At 44.0% G+C, this 23,082-nt stretch overlaps 1 protein-coding gene across 1 annotated transcript; it reads right to left on the bottom strand.

Annotated features, from left to right (window-relative positions):
- Window positions 1–438: 438 nt before the first annotated feature.
- Window positions 439–22,538, bottom strand: LOC142159845 (uncharacterized). Its single transcript, XM_075214646.1, has 11 exons — window positions 22,409–22,538; window positions 17,161–17,348; window positions 16,768–16,950; window positions 16,565–16,688; window positions 15,968–16,062; window positions 15,478–15,595; window positions 13,089–13,186; window positions 12,504–12,642; window positions 11,419–11,538; window positions 8,067–8,138; window positions 439–3,262 (listed from the first exon to the last, which is right to left on the bottom strand). The coding sequence occupies exons 2-11, from the start codon at window positions 17,296–17,298 to the stop codon at window positions 2,571–2,573; spliced, it is 1,779 nt and encodes a 592-aa protein (XP_075070747.1). The 5' UTR covers window positions 17,299–17,348; window positions 22,409–22,538; the 3' UTR covers window positions 439–2,570.
- Between the last annotated feature and the right edge of the window lie 544 nt (window positions 22,539–23,082).

The raw sequence follows: 23,082 nt of genomic DNA, 5'->3' as shown, positions 1-23,082 counted from the left end.
CTGTAGGTGTTTTGCAGTAATGTTTGAGCTCTGCGTTGCACATCTGCTACTTTAGAAGTACTTCAATCACAAATTTTTCTAGGACTTTCAGAACTTGCTTTGACTTCAACAGTTCCCATTAGCTTCCATTTCTTAATGGGGTTTCTAACTATGTAAATCTCAAAATAGAAGGGTTTAGTTATCGTTTCTACGTCGTCTGTGTTTTGTAAAAGCCAACTATTTTTATTTAAAAGGCCTCCATCATCTGCTTAGAGGACCCCATGTTTGATTAGATGCCACCACAACTGGGCACCCACTGGTTATTTGCCAAACACCAACTGGCTGAGAGTATACCCAGGGTTATCCAGCAAAGACTCCTGCACCAGGTCAGCAACCTTTAGCCTATCAAACGCCTCCAGTAACTGCGGATATGGGAACATATTTTCACACCTAGGCAAATAACGGGATAAAGAATGCTTAAGTTTATTTAACACAAATCAGCAACATAGCTAGATCACTTTTATGAAAGGGTTAAATTGATCACAATTTAGCAGTTGCAATATAACACATAGGAAACACAAGTGCTGTATGATAATGCCGACCCAGGGGTGTCCACTTAGGGCTTGATCCTTGGTATTGTGGCTCCTCTCGTTGCCAGCCTGGTTTCTCCTCGCCTTCAGCAGACACAAAAGATCCACAAGTCCAGTAGGAAACCGAGGATGAAGGAAGACCTGCAGCCTTCAATTCTTGGTCAGTTCTGTAGGAGCCATAACCCCTTACCAGTCCTGACAATCAGCTTCACAATCTTTATATAACACACAGTCTCCACTCTGGTCTTTGGGGCACAGGCTTTTAGCCTGGCTTTGGTTCTAAGCTTGCTGGCTACCTGACTAAAAGCCCTCATCACCCAGTAGACAAGGACTGTCATCTGCCCATCTCACCCAAGGAGCCCTTAATGGTAGTGGCTGCACAATGTTTGGAAATAAAACCAAAAACTTGCACAATAAGTCTCATCACAGATTATTAACTTCGCTCTAATCACCTCTCTGAATTAACCTCTTACAAGCTTTTAGGGAGACCCAGAGCTCCAGACGTATAGCACTCCCTGTGTGTGTGTTAGCCGGACCTTTGTGTACATATTCCCATTACCAGCAGTTCAGTGAGCCAGTTCTTAGCGAACCTAAGGAGCGGGTTGCGCTTGAATCAGTCTTGGCAGGAAATGTCTCTCCCCATGGGTGGCTACAGGTCTCTGGTTGATGTATGGTTGAAATAGTTTAAGCATACATTATGCAAAATATCACCTATGGTTTAAATGGGTGTGGCGAGTTTTGAGAAGTGCAGATCCCAGGGGGATTAACCTTTATTGACCATGCCCATTACCAGACTCCTAAAACCTGGGGGACAAAAGGAGCAAAAAGTACTCGGACCAAAGTCCACAGTAGACAAACTGAGGTGAGATTAAAGTTAGCCTCTCATTTTTTCCCAGTCGGCACAACATCTGGAAAGGTTCAGAGAGTCATAGTATTCACGTAACTCTGAAATTGTCTTCACCTTGCTTAATTTAAGGTATAACAAGTCAAGTTCTATGGTCTTAAAAATAAATAAGAAGGGTGTCCAAACATTTGCACATGCACATATACTGTTTTATTTTCTTTAAATCTGACAAGGTCAGCAAATAATAGTTATTGTATATTAAAATGTGCATAAATAGGTCCTGAAGAGGTTTACGATAACTTCTATTCAATAATAGATTTACTGAAACAAGTCATTTGACCAGGGGTGTCCAAACATTTGCTAACAACTGTATTTATCCCTGCAGACATCTTTGTCAGCTGCTAAAAACATATTGGTAAAAAATTTTAAAGCTAAAGTGACTATGGATTATTTGCATATTGCCACAATAATCTCCCTCCTCTAATTGCTATAGCCACTCAGGACTAGATGGTGATTTATGGCATCCTATATCTGTAGACCATATCGGGAAAGACCTGTTTGGTCTACTATCTGCCATTCTCCCAGTCTCTTACCTACTGACCCTAAACTGTGCATCTTAGGTTTGAAGGCTGAAAAGAGATGTCCCCCCCTCCCCATCAACTAATATTTCTCATAGCAATATTCTGCAAGTAAAGCTATTGCACTAAGGTCAGTGGCTCATCCCCAATAATAAATGGATAATAAGCATTAACTTAAGGCAGTCTCGTAAGCTCAGCTACATGGACGGTGCCATGTTTCTTTCTATTTAAGTGAACTTTACTGCATTGCATATTCTTATAGGAAGATTAAATGATAAAGGAAATGCTCAGTCCTATCTGTTAATTTTTAAAGATAAATGTAAAGAGGACGACCCGATCAAACATCAGTTGTAGAATACATTATTGTGGGCAGGGCAGGGTAATCCATGACTCTGGGAGTATGACTGACTAGTATACATCAAGCTACTTCTACTTCTATTTTTTTTTTATGTAAAACAGAACTTTATAAAATAATTGTTGTTCACCACTATAATATTAGAGATACTATTTGCAAAACTGTTAGTGAACTTCCCGATAATGATCAAAATGTCAATTATTTGATACAACATGCCAAAGTCTTCATCTTGTGTGAATCATCTGATGTCTATAGAGATTAGTTTCCCTGTTGAAACATTTTCCACAAACCATACATGCATATGGTTTCTCCCCTGTATGTGTTCTTTTGTGTCTGTTAAGACTACCACTCGTTGTGAACACTTTGCCACAATCCTCACATTCATACGATTTCTCTCCTATGTGAGTATTCTGGTGCAAGGCGAGACGTGCATTGGTAGTAAAACATTTGCCACAAGCAGGGCACACAAAAGGCTTTTCGAGTGTGTGAACAGCGAGATGGGTATCAAGAGATGACTTCAGCGCAAAACGTCTCCCACATTCAGCACAGGCAAATGGTTTCTCTCCTGTGTGAATTATTTGATGTGCGAGTAGATTTGCCTTGACAGTAAAACACTTCCCACAGTCAGAGCAGGCAAACAGTTGCTCCCCTCTATGTATTTTAAGATGTAAGCCAAGATTTGAAGAACTGCTGAAGCTCTTCCCACATTCAGAACATGAAAATGGTGCCTCTCCATTGTGGACTTTTTGATGTGCTTCAAGGTGTGAGGCTCCAGTAAAACATTTCCCACATTCTGAACATGAAAATGTATTTGTCGATCCCTGTACGTTTTTAGAGTCTGGTTTACTTGAAGCCAACACATATTTTCTTTTGTGTTCCAGTTGTCCTCCAGGGGGCAAAGGATGTGTGGATCCATCTGTTGGAAACAGATGTTACAGAATAAAGAACATTTCCATTAATGTGAAAAATTGTATTGTGACAAGATTTGTAATGTGTGTCAATAAAGAATCTTATTTCCTGTCCTGGTGACTGGTACAATAGTGACCTTGTTAAGCAGCCATATAAAACATACAGTCAATGCAAATCATGCACTTACTTCTACAAATGTATGTGCTAAACTGGTTATCACATTTGAAATAGGAAACAAAGTAAATAAAGAGATTTATCTGCTATTGTAACTGTTTTTCATACTATTTTTTCATCTACACACATTAATCTGACTTTCACTTTAAGATAAAATAACAAGCACACACATATTTAGATCACATACTTAATGAAAGTGAACGACCTGATTGTTATGGCACATGTTGTACTGTTTTATTCCACTGCAAACCAAAGAAATATATACACTGATCAGCCACAACATTAAAACCACCTGCCTAATATTATGTATGTCCCCCTCGTGCCACCAACACAGCTCTGACCCACTGAGGCATTGGCCGCACAAGACTTCTGAAGGTGTCTGTAATACCAAGACATTAGCAGCAGATCCTTTGGGTGGTATTCAATTGTTCCTCCGGGCGCCGCCGGAACGAGCGCGTTAAAACTATTACCGTTTATACGGTAATATTGCGCGTAATTACTGTTCATACGGTAATTTACTCGCTCAATTTCAGCTCGCTGCTCAGGGAGCTGCGAGCTGAAATTGAGCAAGTAATTACCGTATAAACGGTAATAGTTTTAATGCGCTCGTTCCGGCGCCGCCCGGAGGAACAACTGAATACCCCCCTTTAAGTCCTGTAAGTTGCGAGATGGGGCCTCCATGGCTCTGACTTGTTTTCCAGCACATCCCAGATGCTCAATCTGATTGAGATCTAGAGAATTAGAGGCCAAATCAACATCTTGAACTCTGTTCCTCCAACCGTTCCTGAACAATTTTTGCAGTGTGGCAGGGCACATTATCCTGCTGAAACAGGTCACTGCCATCAAGGAATATGGTTGCCATAAAGGGGTGTACTTGGCCTGCAACAATGTTTAGGTATGTGGTACGTGTCTAACTAACATCAACATGAATGCCCGGTCCAAAGGTTTCCCAGCAGAATATTGCCCAGAGCATCACACTGCCTCCGCCAGCTTGCCTTCTACCCATAGTGCATCCTGGTGCCATCTCTTCCCCAGGTAAACGACGCACCACGCTATCCACATGATGTAAAAGAAAACATGATTCATCAGACCAGGCCACCTTCTTACATTGCACCATGGTCCAGTTCTGGTACTCACGTGCCCATTGTGGGCGCTTTTGGTGGTGGACAGAGGTCAGCATGGGCACTCTGACGGGTCAGCGGCTACGCAGCAAGCTGCAAGGCACTGTGTGTTATGACACCTTTCTATCGTAGATATTAGTATTAATATCAGTATAAAGGCTAAATACAATATATTTATTATCCAATTTTTATAATAAAACAAGTTTTATTATTGTTCCAAATTTTTTTTTAAAAAAAAAAGGTATAGAATTTGTGTGAAAAGATTAATAACGGGGAAAGAGAAAAGATCCGCTTGTTAGATCCTCATTGTTCTCTAAAATTCAGATTATTTATGAGAATATTTGTCTCTCACAGATACTAAGTTATGGGGTCAGCTTGGGTTTAATTGTCTTACATTGCATAGACTATCAATTTGAACGGGAACATGCACTTAAACCTGTTTATAAGTGCCTCAAATTATGTAGTAATCTCCATCCGTATTTTAGGTCCATCTTAACATTTCATCTAAGAGTTCATAATGTCAGTGCGTCTCAGTTTTAGATTGAAAAAAAGATGCCTGCTAGGTACAAAGATTACTCTCTGTACCTCAATATGGTTATGCAGATAGCATCTGCCATGTATATAGCATCTGCAAGTATTAACCTGAGGTGCTTAATCATGCATGGATTAGATTTTATTAGACCTGTCGTGGAAATTTAATGTAAGATGGTATTTTATTATCAGACACTTCTCATTCAAAATTAAGAATGAGTTTATTTGTCCTAAATTTTGGATCAGTCGTGACATCAGAGATTAATTCACCCTTATTGCAATTGTAATCGTCAGTAAGTAATGAAACTTCAAGATATATCTGGTGCAGATACCTTTGTCTATTCAAATTCCTATCATAGACAGCATTAACTTCATCAGCAATTTGTGCTACAGTGGCTCTTCTATGGGCCTGGACCAGATGGGCTAGACTTAGCTCTCCATGCTCATTGAGCCTTGGGTGCCCATGACGCTGTCTTCGGTTCACCACTTTTGGTAGGTACTAACCACTGCATACCAGAAACACCCCACTGGACCTGCCATATTGGAGATGCTCTGACCCAAATGTTTAGCCATTACAATTTAGTCCTTGTCACAGTGGCTCAGATCCTTACACTTGCCCATTTTTCCTGTTGTCAACACATCAACTTCAAGAACTGAATGTTCACTTACTGCCTAATACATCCCACCCCTTGATAGGTACCATTGTACAGAAATAATCAATTTTATTCACTTCACTTGTCAGTGGGTTTAATGTTGTGGCTGATTGGTGTATGTAGGTGCCAAAATATTTTTTAAAGTCTGAACAATTTTCTAGAAGGCGCATTATTAGAAAAAACTGCAAAGGTGCCAATATTTTTGTCCACGAGTGTAAGTTTACCGCAATAACAGCCATTGTTCCTGGCCACATGATTGCATTTGCCAAAATGGTTCTGATCTTGAACACCTCGGACTATAGAATACAACCCCTCGTTCTGACACTGCAAGGAAGGTGACCCCACACGTGTGTACACCAAAGATATTGATAAAAGGACTACCCACAGCACACAGGGATGGATACCTTGTATAACCCATTGTCTCTGGGATAGTAAGTACATAAATATTCAACATATGGATGGATGTAAATACCCCTCATAAATGTCATATTTACATACATATCTATATATTTACAGTAGATCCCTACTCAGCATGGCAACTGATACAAATCTCTTCATGACGAGTACCACGATGTGTTCTCCTGTATCCACAAACCCTTAGCATAGAGGATATTCTGATCTTTTGGACTGGTAGCAAACCAGGCAGATACCCCATCACACACATGAAAATGAACAATTTCACTAAAATTAATTTACTGGACACAACCATATATAATCAGGGACAACAGTCCACTAAAAGATCCATATCCTGTAAAACCTACTGAGACCACCATATCCAATGTTCTAACCATAAAACACTTAACAATTCTTTACAGTTTGCCAAGTCCTACATTACAACCAGGTGTGATCTGTCACCTCAGTAAGGCATCACCATATACTTTAACAGCCTTAAGAACGACTTTACAAGTAGAAGCTACAAACCACACATCATTCAGGAACAGCATCGCAGGGCCAATTCCTGGACAACAGGCAGAAGGTACAGAAGCTGTGTACCAATAGTTCTGTCATACAGTCCACATCTATATCTGTGATGTGATAGACCATGATGGAATAGGGTTAGCACTGAGCACACAGGCAGACTGATGAAGTGCATCATTCAAATACCTCATGGGATGTAACAGATCCAGACTCGATGTTAGTTAATCTGTAGCACAAAACAAACAGTAAAAAAAATCTGCTCAGTCCCCAAGTAATAGAAAGCAATTATAAGCCACAGAATGGGCTGAATAATATACAGCAGGCCTGGTCAACCTGTGGCTCTCCAGTTGTTGTGAAACTACAGGTCCAAGCATACCTTGACAGCTATTGGTTGGCTATCTGCTGGCAAAGCATGCTGGGACTTGTAGTTTCACAACACCTGGAGAGCCACAGGTTGGCCAGGCCTAGTCTACTGGTTACACTGAATAAATTGTATTCCACAAGGTGAATCCATCAGTAACAACTCTTAATCCACACAGCAGGCAATATAGTAATCCAGAGCAGACATATTATAGTCCACAAGAGTTCATTCTCAGAGTTTCCACGTGACAGTCTGTCTGTTTTATATACAGATAATTCTCAACATTTTTGTCTTAACTCCAACCAATAAACCTCCCGCAGCCTTCCAGGTTATATATTTCTATACAACTCTAGAAATCAGGCCTTGTGTCCCTAAGCTAATTTGTAGATTAAAGTAAACACACACCACAAGACAATGCCGTCCTCTACAAGTCACACAATTACCGCTATTTACGGACAACCGACAAATGTAAGAAGTTTTCCAATTAAGAGTTACTTTACACAAACAAATGCCGATGGAGCGTCTCTCTATGGGTGTGAAGGATATATGTATAGACAATATCCTCATCAGGTGAGCACATTACGTGTGGCATTTGCCAATCTGGTGTACCTTATAAAAACGCATAAAATGTCAGGATGCAGGGATGCACACAAGAGAAACAGCATAATCTCAAAGAAAAGGCTGGACCTCCAGCGCTTCACACCCCAGTGGGACAATAACTGTGCAGTCCTGAGTCTAAGGGATATGAAAGCTGACATCTTAACAAGGAATTTCAGGCTGAAAGTAAAATAAAGTTCTGCGAATGTAAACATACTGTATGGAAAGATTAAAAACAGTTTTGCATTTGAGCAAAGGATTTATGGCTAATTACAAGTCATAAAAACTGTATGCAAAATAACTGTGGAAATTCCCATCTCTTCAGAAGACCTTTAGCCATTCCTGTCTCCATAGATCTTCAATGGAGTTCTACTGCGGAGTTATGGCCAGATTCAGTGCGGCTTACAAAGTGGTTGTCAACTTCAAAGGACAAGTTTTTTTGTTTCTCTTACTGACCTTCATGAATCTCCCACTCCGCCGACTGCTGCAGCATCACAGGTGTGTGTAGGGGTTTCACAGTACTCCCGCCTGTATAAGTATAGTTACATTGATGACAACAGGTTTTTTTAAAACTGTAAACGTAACAGAGTCACAAAGAAGGTAACAAATTCTTGCACATATCGTTATCACTAGCAACATTAAGTTAATAGCTGACAGGTGTGTGGCTTCAATTGCAGCAATAAACAAGTTATTACAGCATACAAGCTACTAAGGTAGATATCTCATACACAAAGCCGGAGTGATTTGCTTAATCAGCGAAATCCGGGCACAATTACATCTGGTTTGTGCTGGAAAAGAGGGTTTTTATACTTACCATAAATCCGTTTCTCTGATTCCATATAGGGGGACACTGCGTCCATGGGCTTATTGTGGGCTACCTTGCAGCCATTTCTGCTAACTTTTATTATTTGTAATATTTTTATTTAACAAGACTTTTGTGCTGCACAGTGCACACATTCACTGGGCCTGAGATGGGAATTGCTCCCATCAACGGACCCCAGCTGTCAGGTAGTTGAGACGGCTCTCACTGACAGGTTAGGAGGAGAAACTGTTGAGTGATTACTGCGGCTTTTAGATCTTGGTCCTGAACCGGTTAAATAGGTTCCTAAACCCCCCTGACCTCAGGCAGCACACAAGCGCCATAGATCCCTTTTCAGTCTCTGACTCGGAAGGATTATCTGAGGAGGATGGTGAACTCATTGAGGACTCTGACTCTCCACAGGTGGGGGACCTGGATGAACCTTCCAGGAGTCAAATCATATAGGATCTGATGCTGGAGGTACGTCAGGCCTTAGACCTTTTTGATTTCGAAGAAAACGTCAAAAAAAGCAGGTTGTATGTTTCTTGCCATGGGCAGAACTTATATGATATAGCAGAGTCATTGGCCTTTATACACTGCAGGTAGATGAAATGGCCCGCTGGAAATTGGTCCCTTAAGTAGAAACGCCAGTGGCTAGATTGGCTCGCCACACGACCCTTCCAGTGCCTGGTTCAGCGGCCCTTAGGGATGTCATGGACTGCAAGTTAGTGGGCTTTATCAAGTCCATTTATGTGGTGGCGTGCACTTCGTTCAGACCCATGCTGTCCATCGTTAGAACTATAGAGACCAGGGCCGACCAGCTGGCAGATGGTTTACAGGATTCATATTCTGGTGAATGTCCCCAAGCCTCAGTCCGCAGTTTTGGGTCTTTTCGCCATCCCTTTCATGGGGGTTCATCCGCCAGAGTTCAGTCTTACAGATGTAGACCTTCTGCGGCCAGGGGTCACTCGCAGAAGGGCAGATCTTCTTAATCTGTGGGACATCCAGAGTCCAAGCTCCCTGATAAGCCGACAGCCTAACTGGATTCCTCCCCGCCTCGTGGCTGCAGGGGTCAGAGGACGCCTACTGTTGTTAAGGTATCTTAGAGCTTGGAATGACCTGGAACTTCCTGTCATGTTGGTACCCCAAATTCCCCAGGGTGGTCATGGTCCATTACTTTTTTAAACACAACCCTATGTACAATATAATGGCGCCACATGTTGCTACACTTTTGTAATTTGTCTCGCTCCATGGCATTAATGACTGATCGTAAAGACTCCATCCTGAATTTGTCCATCCACAGATGCAGGTTCAGGAATTTAAAATTTCAGAATAGGCCAACATCCAACTTCTGTATAAGAAATAGCTCTGAGTAATAGCCCAATTCCTCCTGCTCTTTTGAGAGTGGGACATGGGACAATCACTCCTGACAACAATAGGGACTGGATGGCCCCCTGAAGGGCTAACCTCCAGGTCCAAGTTCTTGGAAGGGATGTGGAAAACACAGCTTGGGTGGAGGCCCCAAAAGGTCCAGGACATAACCTCTTGCTATAATGCCTCAGACCTAAAAGTCTGATCCACTGGTCATAAAAGAGCTAGAGGACAGGCTCCCACCACAGACTGTTCTGGGTGAGGGAGGTCCCCACCAAGTGGTCTTATTTTTCAGCAGGATTGGGACGTGGACACTTGCCTAGGTAAACCTGCTTACGCCTCTGGTGACCACCACGTGGGGCAAAGGTATATCCCTTCTTTCCATTCTGGGTCAAACAGAACAGTCCTCTTGAATGATAAAGCTTCCAGAGTCATTTGGACAGAATGTGCATCTGGCTGCTACAACTAAGGATGAGATTCTGGATAGACTGAGACCAGCATCAATGACTGCGTCTCCTATATACTCGGACACTTCCTTTGGAAACGGTGGATTTACCAAGACATTAATGGGGGCATCAACTCTAGGTGGGATCTCCCATTCCCCTATATCTTCTTCCGAGAAGGGGTAGTTGAACCAAAATATCTGTGGAACCTGAAACCTCATATCCAGTTTCTGCCAGAGCCAATAAAAATAAAGTCACTACTCAGTCTAAAATTTGCAATAAGAGTACCGTGACAGAACACCGTGGCAATTGATCAGTATTCAACCAAATCCATTTTGTGAAAGAAGAGCGTACACGTCACTAATAATGGATTGGATAAAGAAGTCTACAAATCAATATATCAAAGGCAAAAGGTCTCCCAAGCTCAGAGCAAGAAGGAGAAAAAAAAAGATCAGTAGCCGCATCTCCCCCTACTGGTCCAGTACAAACATGGTACTGTCCATAGGTCAGTTACCCCTGCTAAGTTTTCCCAAATGCAGAGCTTTCCTTAATAGCAGCCCCCACCTGAGCATTGCCCTGGCCACTGAAGGTGTTGCGCTTCCTTCTGATGCAGGACACGGCAGTAGAGGTGGACCAATGCAAGTCCCGCCCTGGCCTTTCAACGGAGGAGACTGGGGCTGTACGTCTAGGTGCCGCAGCACCCGAAGTGCAGCCCGATGAAGCAGATGGCTGACCGCTCGTTGCCAAAGAGGCCCTGGTGCCTGTTCTCTCAGCTGCCCAGGTGACCACTCTGGGGCCCTTTGAATGAAGAAGCACCAATACAGGTGCAAAAGCCCGCAGTCTGTATACCGGTGTTCTCATAGACAAAAACGCTACTGCATTAAAAGTAGAATAAGAGAAAAATTTTTTAAAAAAAGCAATGGGGTCCTCCTGGGTGAATCATTAACCCCACTGTCCTTGAGCAGATGATGATCCAATAACCAGTGTGTGTCTAACTAATGCATTCCCAAAGACACGCGTTTAATAAAAATCTTATGGCCGATTAACAGATTCATATCCATAATTTAATATCTGTGTATACCTCCAATAAGATCATTATGCATCTACATGTAGGTAAACATAAAAAAATTCTTTAAAAAATAATAACCAGATAACAGGTCAAAAAAGCACGACCAATGTAAATAATATTACCGACCTGTTGTGTCATCACAAGGGTCCTCTTCTTGCTTCACCTCCGGCTGCTGGGTGGTCTTGTCACAGGGCTCGTCAATTTCCACAATCACCGCTACATTTAAAGACTGCTCACTCATCCGTCCTGTATATGAATAATGGAATAGATTATAGATTTTGTTTTTACCAAGTCTTATACATAGTTAAACCAAAAATAAATGAGACACTTGCAAACAGATTCCTTTATTGTTATTATTGGTAAAGATGACTTTACTGAGGGATGCATACTGAGGGCAATGTGGGATCAAATGTTATAGTTCTTCATTTATGAGAAACCCGCCAAACTGAGATGAGAAAACAAACAGGGAAGACAGTCTAGTTTACACGCTTCAGGGCCTGACACAAGAAAATCAAAACTGAGAAACTGAAGCATGTAATCTGCCACATGTATAACTTGAGCATTTGTGTCTGCTGCACCACTTTTATATCACAAAAAACAAGTCTGTAATTGCTTTGTGATGTCATTATAGTTTCATTGTATAGCCAGCACCCTTATACTAACTGATAGAAGAGGTCTGTGTAAAGACACCATTCCTCACATCTAAATCAAGATACTACAGGTAATATACTTCCATACTTGTCACCTCCAGGAAGAAGACATCTGTCCCCCAATAACATCGGTGAAAGAATTAATGGTAAGTACAAACAAAAAAAAAATCTCCTTTTCTACATCTGCAGTAGGGAGATACAAATAATCAATGAACCAAAACCACTCTTGGGTGAGAGAAAAGCCTAAATAAGCAATAGCCACCTGGAGGATTTTGCTGCCAGTTTCTGCTAAGTTCACATCATCTACTTTCTAGAAATTGAAAATGTATTCAGAAACCCCCCCCCCCATGGGAGGCCCACCCCCCCATCAGTGCGTGCCACAAGTCTGGAGGGCACCAGTACTCCATCCCTGCATAGGCCCAACTAGCAGCCGTCCAAATCCATTGTGAAATGAAACTGAGGGGGGCACTGAACTTTTTCCTGTGATGATCAAAGTGAACCTACAGGGAGTCTGAGAGCTTAAGCTCTGAGTCCTGGGAATTGTACATGTGTATTACTCACCTGTGCTCCGATCTGTAGGAATCTCATCCTCCCTACACTGCGGCTCATCATAGTCAGACATTTCTTCTTCCATCTCGTCCGTCTCGTCTTCGTCTCCAGAGGATTCAACTTCGATGGTTAAATTGGCAAGATTTTCAGACTGAATAAGGAAAATAGATGTAGAGAACTAAAAATGTAGCTATGGGTATTATTAAGATAAAATACAAAGCCCTGCTTACCTTATGTCCTGCAGGTCCATACAAATAATACAACAGTCCAGCGATGATCTCTTCACCCTGCTAACACTTGCCTAACTGGAACCTGCAGTAGTGTTGCTAATGTCCCTGCATGTACTCCCCATAGATGGAAATGGGACTTTACATGGAGAGGATTCCATAACAATGGCTGTATGTTTGTAAAAGGGGCACCTTACTAGGAAAGGAACCCAGCTTTGTACCGATGAACCCATTAGGGGGACATACTAGATGCCGTAAAAGCCACACCAAAAGCAAGGAATTTGTGTTCTCTCATCTTATCTAATTCCACCCTTACATTTTATGGAGTGAAATTAATCTTACATATTATAGAACACACGATTCCACCCACCTGATAATCCCGTGTGATACTCTGATCCTCCTCTGTACCATCCTGTGAACGAAGAGGACTAGGACATCTCTCTGGGGTATTTCTCTTACTGGACCCATCTGTAGGAAACACACACAGTGACTGAATATATTGTTTATATAGGATATATCAGAGGATGTGAATATTAGCAGCCAGCACAGGTATCTGCAGAAATAGAACCTAGAAATATATCTCCTGATTTTAGGGTTTGTAAAAAAAAATAAAGAGGATTTTTGTACCAACATTAAATCCATTTCTCTGATTCCATTTTGGGGACACTGCTAACGTTAAGGTATAGAGGGTGCTCGTGCTGTAGTAGGCACTAATTCTTAATTGTAAAACTGTAGGTACTGACTTATCATTGGTGCTCCATTGTCACATTATCGGAATACTGTGGAGATTTCACTTAGTATCTATGTTGCTAGGCAACCTGTTTCTTATTATAACGTAAGTTCTATTCTATTATACTTAATTATTCGTGCAATGCTGAGCTGTCACTATGTATATGAATATATTAGGACGCATATCTCTTATTGGTTCTTTATTCTTGTCAGGATCTGCCTGCAGCTTTCTGCACTGCATGCTGCTTGTATTGGAAGCTCCAGCCTCTAGGACCTTGGACTTATTACATGAATGTTTATCTGGCAGTACCTCTATTCACCAGAGGTACTGCTATTGTGCCTTTTCTCCTTAGTCATTACTAGGGGTCAACTTGTGGCACCAATTATCTCCTGCACCTGGATGTTCCCTATTTATGCCTGCCTCTCTCTCTATCCTGTGCTGGTCATTGTTTTGTTGCCTTCCCCTTTGGTTTTTCTCCTGGTTCTCTGTGCTCTCGGACTTCACATCACTACTCTGGATCTTTCTTCATCTAACCATTCCACCTGCATCCGCAGTATTCATTGCAACCAGTATCCAGTCATCTCAGATATTCCTGTGCAGTTTCAGCAATTTTTGGTTCATACTATTATCTGTATTTTGATCAATAAACACATTCTTTATCAGGCTCCATAGCTGTGATTTACTTTGAAGCGTGACAGTATGACCAGTCAAAAAGACAGCTGGAGTCGTGTGAAAGATCCTGTTTCAGATTTTCTCCTGGGACTTGTTCTGCAATTGTTTTTCATTTGTTTCCTCTTGCCACATGTCTGCCTCATAAATTTCTGAACTACCTTTGCTACAAACTCTACAAGCAGACATAATTTTTCTACGCGCTCAGTTGGCTCAATTTTGTGCCTTACTTTTGGACCCACTCCAGAGACTGATAGATTTTGTCTATCCCAGTTCTGATGCTGTTGATTTGTCTCATCCAATCTTCTCTGCTGCTGAGTCAGTGCAATCTCTTAATAGTGCTACCACATATTTACTGTTTACCAAGAACTGTGGTGTAACAAACTCCAGGTTCACAGGTGGTCTACACCCTCATCTGACCGAAGAGGAGTGGTGGCGCAGAATAACTACTAAATGATGTCTCTACTGTGCCAGTAAGATACTTTTTTCAAGACTGTCTTCTCCATAGACCACGACAGCCTACAGAACCGTCTTCTGTTTATTCCCTTCTTTATTATGGATTTGTTTGTGCTTCACATCCCGTTCCCACATTACAGCCTGTTCTGCTCCCAGGTCCAGCCGCCAGTCCAGGGGCGCCAGTTCCAGCCGCCTGTCCAGGGGCGCCTGTCCAAGGGCGCCAGTTCCAGCCGCCTGTCCAGGGGCGCCAGTTCCAGCCGCCTGTCCAGGGGCGCCAGTTCCAGCCGGCAGTCCAGAGGCGCCAGTTCCAGCCGGCAGTCCAGAGGCGCCAGTTCCAGCCGGCAGTCCAGAGGCGCCAGTTCCAGCCGGCAGTCCAGAGGCGCCAGTTCCAGCCGGCAGTCCAGAGGCGCCAGTTCCAGCCGGCAGTCCAGATGCATCTGATGTCAGGTGACCGCAGCTTGAGCAATCAGCGATTGCACACAACAAAATGTCTGTGTAGATCGGTCTGAGATTACTAGACCAGCTGCAGTCAGCTGAGAACAGCCACATAAAGGAAGCCCCTCCAGTTAAGATTATATAAACCCTAAGGCCTGACAGCACACAGAGCAGAGGTGGTGCCAGGATTGGGTGCCAGCCAAACTGATGGGTTACAAAGGCAGAAATCACCACCAATCAACTAGATGGCAGGAGGGTGGGTTTTACATGTAAGATTGTATAGCCCACAACAATATTCCTTTCATTACAATGGCCTCAAAGACTCAAAAAAAAAAAGGTAGAGGCAGCTCTGGAAATTAATTATTAAATAATTATTTAGATAGAAGGGTATACTCTAGCAATGTAAATAATAGGTCAGAGAGGTATAAACCTACGATGTACAGTCTGAACAAGAATTATATTTACTCACCTGTGCCGATATGTGCTGGCATTTCCTCCATCTCACACTTCTGATCCCCCATCTCATAGGTCTCTTCTACATCAACAACCATGGTATGAGATACTAACGTTGTGTTCAGGATTTCATTCTAAACAGCAGACACATTATTTTAAGGATTTCCACTTCACAATATTAGCACACAGGGTTGACCAGGGCACCTCTAGCTGGGCAGAAATTTGACCAACTATTGTGACTATTTGACTTGTTGGAAAGGTGGCATCCTATGGCCATGCCACGTTGAAAGTCACTTCAGTATGACTCATTTACTGCTAAAGTAGGTCTATGGAGATTGCGTGGCTGCATGCATGATATGCACCCACTAGTGATGGGTGTGGCTGAAATGGGCAAACACACTAATTAGATGGGGTGCCCACAAACTTTTGGTCATTTAGTGTATTTTGAGGTAAAGGAAGGGTGTTAGCGAAACATATTGTATTGTGTGATATAAAGTTGCTTTTACCTGATCATTTTGTGGTATATTGTGATCGTCTGTACTGTTTTGGGCAGAAACAGCACTAGGACATTTCTCTGGTGGTTTTTCCTCGTTACATTCATCTATAAGAAACACACAATATAAAAGAGTAATGGAATTTTGAACTGAATCATAAATCCTTTTCTCCAAAGCCAATTGGGGTCACAGACCATGCAGATCAAGTTCCAGTGAATAGTATTTCAATGCTCAGCATATAAACACAGGATTCCGCAAAGTACCATACATAACATTTACAAAAACAACAGCAATTTTCACGTGGCTAATGCAGTTTGTATTGCTAAATGGGAAAAGGTGAAGGCAAAAGTCATCTTTATAGAGGGTTGTAGCAAACCCTCTATAAGACATAACCATTGGTCGATCATATGCCAATGGTTATGATCATATACCTTGGTATTGTCTCAATATATACAACTGTCAGTCTAGTCAGTACATGGTCAGTATATATTTGTGATTTAAACAGACCTTTTACCTAAACCGCTTCCTACTTTTTGATTCAAATGTGTTATCCAATGTCACGCAGAGAGCCATGCAGACATAAAAGACAGTCATGAAGTCTCCACTTACCTTGGGATGTGAGGGGCTGGTGATTTTCATTCACGACATCTTTGTGTGGATCCTTGTTTCCTTTTATATACTCCCACTCCTCCATGGAGAAATAGACAGTTATATCTTCACACCTTATAGGAACCTGACACACACAATGATACAGTAATCACCCAAACCCATCCCCTGGTGTTACTGTATAATGTCCCATTCCCAGCAGTCACCTCTCCAGTCAGCAGCTGAATGATCTTGTTGGTGAGTTCTAGAATCCTCTGGTCATTTTCATGCATCAGTGAGTGAGGTGTAGATTCCACGACGGGGCTCTGGGTCCTACCAAATCCTCCACATACAACGGGACTGCTGCTGTGTGTGATTCGGCCACCAGACATCTTTAGTACAATGTAATCCTGTGTATTACAATAAATTAAATTAGGCAGAGATAAATATGCTTCTGTCTGGACATAACAGTTCATGTCCTTGAGGACTCCATCAACCTAACATCTAATATACATAATATAAATTTGTTACTCGCTAGAAACTAAAGCTGAACATTACCTTTAATCCATGACTAATCCTATGGCATGAGTGATGTCACTGACATTCCCAGAATCCCTCACCTCTCCAGTTAGCAGGTAAAGTATATCCAGGGTGAGATGCATTATCTTCTCGATCATGTGACTCCCGGCCTTGTTGTCCATACTGTGTGATTCAGTCAGATCATCTAGACGTGACAACTTCATTTTCAGGTTTTGCATTGGTGGCCTGCTGTAGACACGAGCAGTACTCAGCCTTCAGCTATAGAAACCTGTAGTAAGGATTGCAAGGGACAGATTTGTGTTACTTTAGCAAACCCAAATGACCTAAATATTTTGTAAGAAGACTGCTAAAGATGTTACAGAGTTTGTTCCAGAGCTCCGTTTCTAAAGCTAAACATGTGGCCTCTAAGAGGCTGACTAATAGCTATAAAGACACTGAATGGATGGCTATCCAGGGGGGGGGGGGAGTTCACTGCCCCTCTTGTATCATCAGAAGGGAAACATCACAGCATTTTTTTGGGACTGCCCCACTGCACAGGCACTGCTGGATGCCTTGGAACACAAACTTAAGGACAGTGTGCCCAGGACTTGCCTTTCATACTATTCCATATTTTATGGATTATTTCCTGGGACCCACACTATTGGGGCAATCAAGGAGGCTCATCTTGAAAAGAGAGAAGATGACCATCCAGGACTGTCGCAGGCTTCTACACAGCCTGCTTAGAGACTATAAAATCACTAAGAGCCCTGAAGAAGCTGATTAATTGTTGTCTCCCTCGTCTCCTTCTCCCCCCATGTGTGTTTTTTCAATAAAGTTTTGGGCCTGTGACTCCCCCATCACTGATTGAAGTTTTGATAAAGTGTTTTGCCTTAATTTATGCACCCTCCCCTATATATGTGTCTTTCCCCCTCCCATTAATGGTACTTTGGTGTTCCAGCGTGCACAGACAGCTAGACCTCTGAGGAACACCTACCTACAGCGCTACCCGACTCTGTAGCACAAGAGATGCAAAGCAATGTATCTGTTTGAACGCATGAGAGCTGCTGTGTTGTATCTCTCCTGCTGCAGAGATGAGCAGGGGTCCCTGCTAAATAGTACAAAAAGGGGGAGGTCTCGGTGGGGAGTCCCAATGAAGGGCATACAATTCAACAACAGCTTTATCAGACCTAAGTGTAGGAACACCAAACACAGCAACACAGGAGCAATGAGTGAAAAGGATGCAGGACATGCTTTTTACCATATAAAGAGTATGCACACTGACAGAGGAAAGCAAAGAGTGAGCTACTATACTCCTTCCACTTTGTGGTCTATCCCAAACTGGGTCTGCGGGGTCTCAGCCCACCCAGAGTGAAGAAGAGGTGAAGCCACAGGGCACATTTTTTTCTGACTGGCAGTAAGGCCTATGGTACAGAGGAATATAGGAGGGCATGGAGTCTACTTAGATGGGCCTACCAATGGACACTTAGGGCTAGATTTACTAAGCTGTGGGTTTGAAAAAGTGGGGATGTTGCCTATAGCAACCAATCAGATTCTAGCTGTCATTTTGTAGAAGGTACTAAATAAATGAAAGCCAGAATCTGATTGGTTGCTATAGGCAACATCCCCACTTTTTCAAACCCGCAGCTTAGTAAATCTAGCCCTTAATATAATTATGTCAACCAAGTATGCTGCCACTTAAAGTTTAATCACCATGGAGTCAAAAGGCCATCAGTACAAAATGGTTTTGTCCTTTACCTCACTGGCCATCTAATATCCCTTTGTGAGATCCTATGTGAAAATATACTTGGCAGATCAAAGTTCATCCACCCACGGCATTAGGTAGGCATCAAATGTGGAAACAATGTTCACCCTGCGAAAGTCCACATAAAAGCATGTACTTCCATCTGGCTTTAGGACAAGAACAATGGGACTACACCATTCACTCAAACTCCTCAATGACCACACCCCCATCCTCAGCATATGTTGAACGTCTTTGGCTGTTTCTTCCTGAAGTGTCAGAAAACACATCTGCAAACTGTGGAGCCAAAGATTCCAAATGCTGAATAGAGGTTGTGTACAGCTCATAAAGTACACTCAGGTCATGACATTGGGTCTAATGGTCACCTGGTGCCTCAATGAGCTTACCCCTCTCTCCAACACACCGCATCCTCCGAGATCACTGAATTTACCTCTCTCATTGTATCCCACTGAATCACTGATACTGACGTAAATTGTATATCACTGGTATATTTCAGATAATAGCTTTAAGCTTCACGAATATTCTGTCCCTCCCCAGTGCTGATAAAGTAACTATCCTGTTGGATAGTGCAAGTCGTCATCACTTCTCGACAGTTGATCACTGCTTTGACATCTTCTGTCCCAAAGCTACTGCTCCTTCAACTTTTCCTGCCACAAACTGCTGTTAAACAACAGGAATACAGAGAAAACGGAGCACTGGAAATACACAGATTGACAGCTCTTCTGGGACAGAAGAATAGGTGCAACAATTACGATACCGGACACAACACAGTGCTAAGGCAGCAGTAGGAAATAGAACATCGCGGTAATTATTTAACACAAAATAGTTAGTCAACTCCACTTTCCATTGGCCTAACTGCTACAGATAGCCGTATATGGTGAGGTGAAGCGAGTAGCAGTTTAAAGAGACTGGAGAAGAAATATACAGTGAATAGATAATCATGAGATTTACAACTGTAAATTGCACAAGAGCACTGATGTCGAACGTAAGACACTATACTTCATGATTACATTAACTTTCCTGCCTCATAGACCTTACCACTCACATCAATACACTGCACAATTGTCTCTACTGCCCAGATACCATTCACAAATATACAACACTCTCCTGTCTCGTTTACCGCTCCGACCAATACCCAGCAGTCTCCTACCTAACTAACCTAACCCTTATCACCAATACACGGCCTCACTAACCTAGGCCCTCCGACCAGTACACTGCACCTTCCTGCCTCACTGACCTAACCCCTCCCACCAGTACATCTGCACCTTCCTGCCTCACTGACCTAACCCCTCCCACAAGTACACTGCACCTTCCTGCCTCACTGACCTAACCCCTCCCACCAATACACTGCACCTTCTACCCTCACTAACCTAACCCCTCCCACCAGTACACTGCACCTTCCTGCCTCACTGACATAACCCCTCCCACCAGTACACTGCACCATTCTGCCTCACTGACCTAACCCCTCCCACCAGTACACTGCACCTTCCTGCCTCACTGACCTAACCCCTCCCACCTGTACACTGCACCTTCCTGCCTCACTGACCTATCCCCTCCCACCAATACACTGCACCTTCCTGCCTCACTGACCTAACCCCTCCCACCAGTACACTGCACCTTCCTGCCTCACTGACCTATCCCCTCCCACCAATACACTGCACCTTCCTGCCTCACTGACCTATCCCCTCCCACCAGTACACTGCACCTTCCTGCCTCACTGACCTAACCCCTCCCACCAGTACACTGCACCTTCCTGCCTCACTGACCTATCCCCTCCCACCTGTACACTGCACCTTCCTGCCTCACTGACCTAACCCCTCCCACCAGTACACTGCACCTTCCTGCCTCACTGACCTAACCCCTCCCACCAGTACACTGCACCTTCCTGCCTCACTGACCTAACCCCTCCCACCAGTACACTGCACCTTCCTGCCTCACTGACCTATCCCCTCCCACCAGTACACTGCACCTTCCTGCCTCACTGACCTAACCCCTCCCACCAATACACTGCACCTTCTACCCTCACTAACCTAACCCCTCCCACCAGTACACTGCACCTTCCTGCCTCACTGACATAACCCCTCCCACCAGTACACTGCACCATTCTGCCTCACTGACCTAACCCCTCCCACCAGTACACTGCACCTTCCTGCCTCACTGACCTAACCCCTCCCACAAGTACACTGCACCTTCCTGCCTCACTGACCTAACCCCTCCCACCAATACACTGCACCTTCTACCCTCACTAACCTAACCCCTCCCACCAGTACACTGCACCTTCCTGCCTCACTGACATAACCCCTCCCACCAGTACACTGCACCATTCTGCCTCACTGACCTAACCCCTCCCACCAGTACACTGCACCTTCCTGCCTCACTGACCTATCCCCTCCCACCTGTACACTGCACCTTCCTGCCTCACTGACCTAACCCCTCCCACCAGTACACTGCACCTTCCTGCCTCACTGACCTATCCCCTCCCACCAGTACACTGCACCTTCCTGCCTCACTGACCTAACCCCTCCCACCAATACACTGCACCTTCTACCCTCACTAACCTAACCCCTCCCACCAGTACACTGCACCTTCCTGCCTCACTGACCTAACCCCTCCCACCAGTACACTGCACCTTCCTGCCTCACTGACCTAACCCCTCCCCACCAGTACACTGCACCTTCCTGCCTCACTGACCTAACCCCTCCCACCAGTACACTGCACCTTCCTGCCTCACTGACCTAACCCCTCCCACCAATACACTGCACCTTCTACCCTCACTAACCTAACCCCTCCCACCAGTACACTGCACCTTCCTGCCTCACTGACATAACCCCTCCCACCAGTACACTGCACCATTCTGCCTCACTGACCTAACCCCTCCCACTTGTACACTGCACCTTCCTGCCTCACTGACCTAACCCCTCCCACCAGTACACTGCACCTTCCTGCCTAACTGACCTAACCCCTCCCACCAGTACACTGCACCTTCCTGCCTCACTGACCTATCCCCTCCCACCAGTACACTGCACCTTCTACCCTCACTAACCTAACCCCTCCCACCAATACACTGCACCTTCCTGCCTCACTGACCTAACCCCTCCCACCAGTACACTGCACCTTCCTGCCTCACTGACCTATCCCCTCCCACCAGTACACTGCACCTTCCTGCCTCACTGACCTATCCCCTCCCACTTGTACACTGCACCTTCCTGCCTCACTGACCTAACCCCTCCCACCAATACACTGCACCTTCCTGCCTCACTGACCTAACCCCTCCCACCTGTACACTGCACCTTCCTGCCTCACTGACCTAACCCCTCCCACCAGTACACTGCACCCTCAGGTTACCTTTACTCTGTACTTTACATTTCTCCTCTCGTACTAATTAGCTCCCGTTAAGTCACCACCCGTCGTTACCTACCCCCTGTATTTACTTTTACGTTATACAATGGCTTCCTTATGACAATAAGGGGCCCCTGGACTTTAGGGCCCCACAGTCACATTGCCCCAGTGTACGGGGGGAGGGGTCACCTCTCCGGTCTGGCCGATACCTGTACATCACAGGGATAATCAAAGACGTCAATAAATCCCACCTGGTCCTCGTAGTTAGTGATGATTGTGGTCTGTGTATGGGAATGGCTAGATCCCTTCATCCAGAGGACCTTCCAACGTCACCAGGTCATGTGACAGCTGTAGTCACGTGGTACACAGGGGAGGCTGCAGTGTCCTGTGTATCTACGACAGTAATAGTGACATCACTGGGTCATGTGACAGCTATAGTCACGTGGTACACAGAGGAGGCTGCAGTGTCCCTGTGTATCTATGACAGTGATGGTGACATCATCATGTCATGTGACAGCTGTAGTCACGTGGTACACAGAGGAGGCTGCAGTGTCCCTGTGTATCTACGACAGTAATAGTGACATCACCGGGTCATGTGACAGCTATAGTCACGTGGTACACAGAGGAGGCTGCAGTGTCCCTGTGTATCTATGACAGTGATAGTGATATCACCAGGTCATGTGACAGCTGTAGTCACGTGGTACACAGAGGAGGCTGCAGTGTCCCTGTGTATCTATGACAGTGATGGTGACATCATCATGTCATGTGACAGCTGTAGTCACGTGGTACACAGAGGAGGCTGCAGTGTCCCTGTGTATCTATGACAGTGATGGGGAATCAGACAGAGCAGTGATCTAGATACAAACATTGTAATATTTATACTGACTGCAGATGGAGGAATTGTCTTCTCTGTCAGGATTATTCA

The sequence above is a fragment of the Mixophyes fleayi genome, chromosome 6 (genome assembly GCF_038048845.1).
Source record: "Mixophyes fleayi isolate aMixFle1 chromosome 6, aMixFle1.hap1, whole genome shotgun sequence".
Lineage (NCBI taxonomy): Eukaryota > Metazoa > Chordata > Amphibia > Anura > Limnodynastidae > Mixophyes > Mixophyes fleayi.
The sequence above is the reverse complement of the archived record's forward strand: the minus strand, read 5'-3'. Positions and strand labels throughout refer to the sequence as shown.

Bases quoted from the DNA above. Each gene is read 5' to 3' on its own strand.
- LOC142159845 (XM_075214646.1), bottom strand. From the start codon at position 17,298: ATGCAAAACCTGAAAATGAAGTTGTCACGTCTAGATGATCTGACTGAA. The intron at 12,643-13,088 runs GTGGGTGGAATC...TTCCTTATTCAG, and splicing joins GTATCACACGGGATTATCAG to TCTGAAAATCTTGCCAATTT. The intron at 3,263-8,066 runs GTCAGTAAGAGA...TGTTTCCAACAG, and splicing joins GGAGTGGGAGATTCATGAAG to ATGGATCCACACATCCTTTG.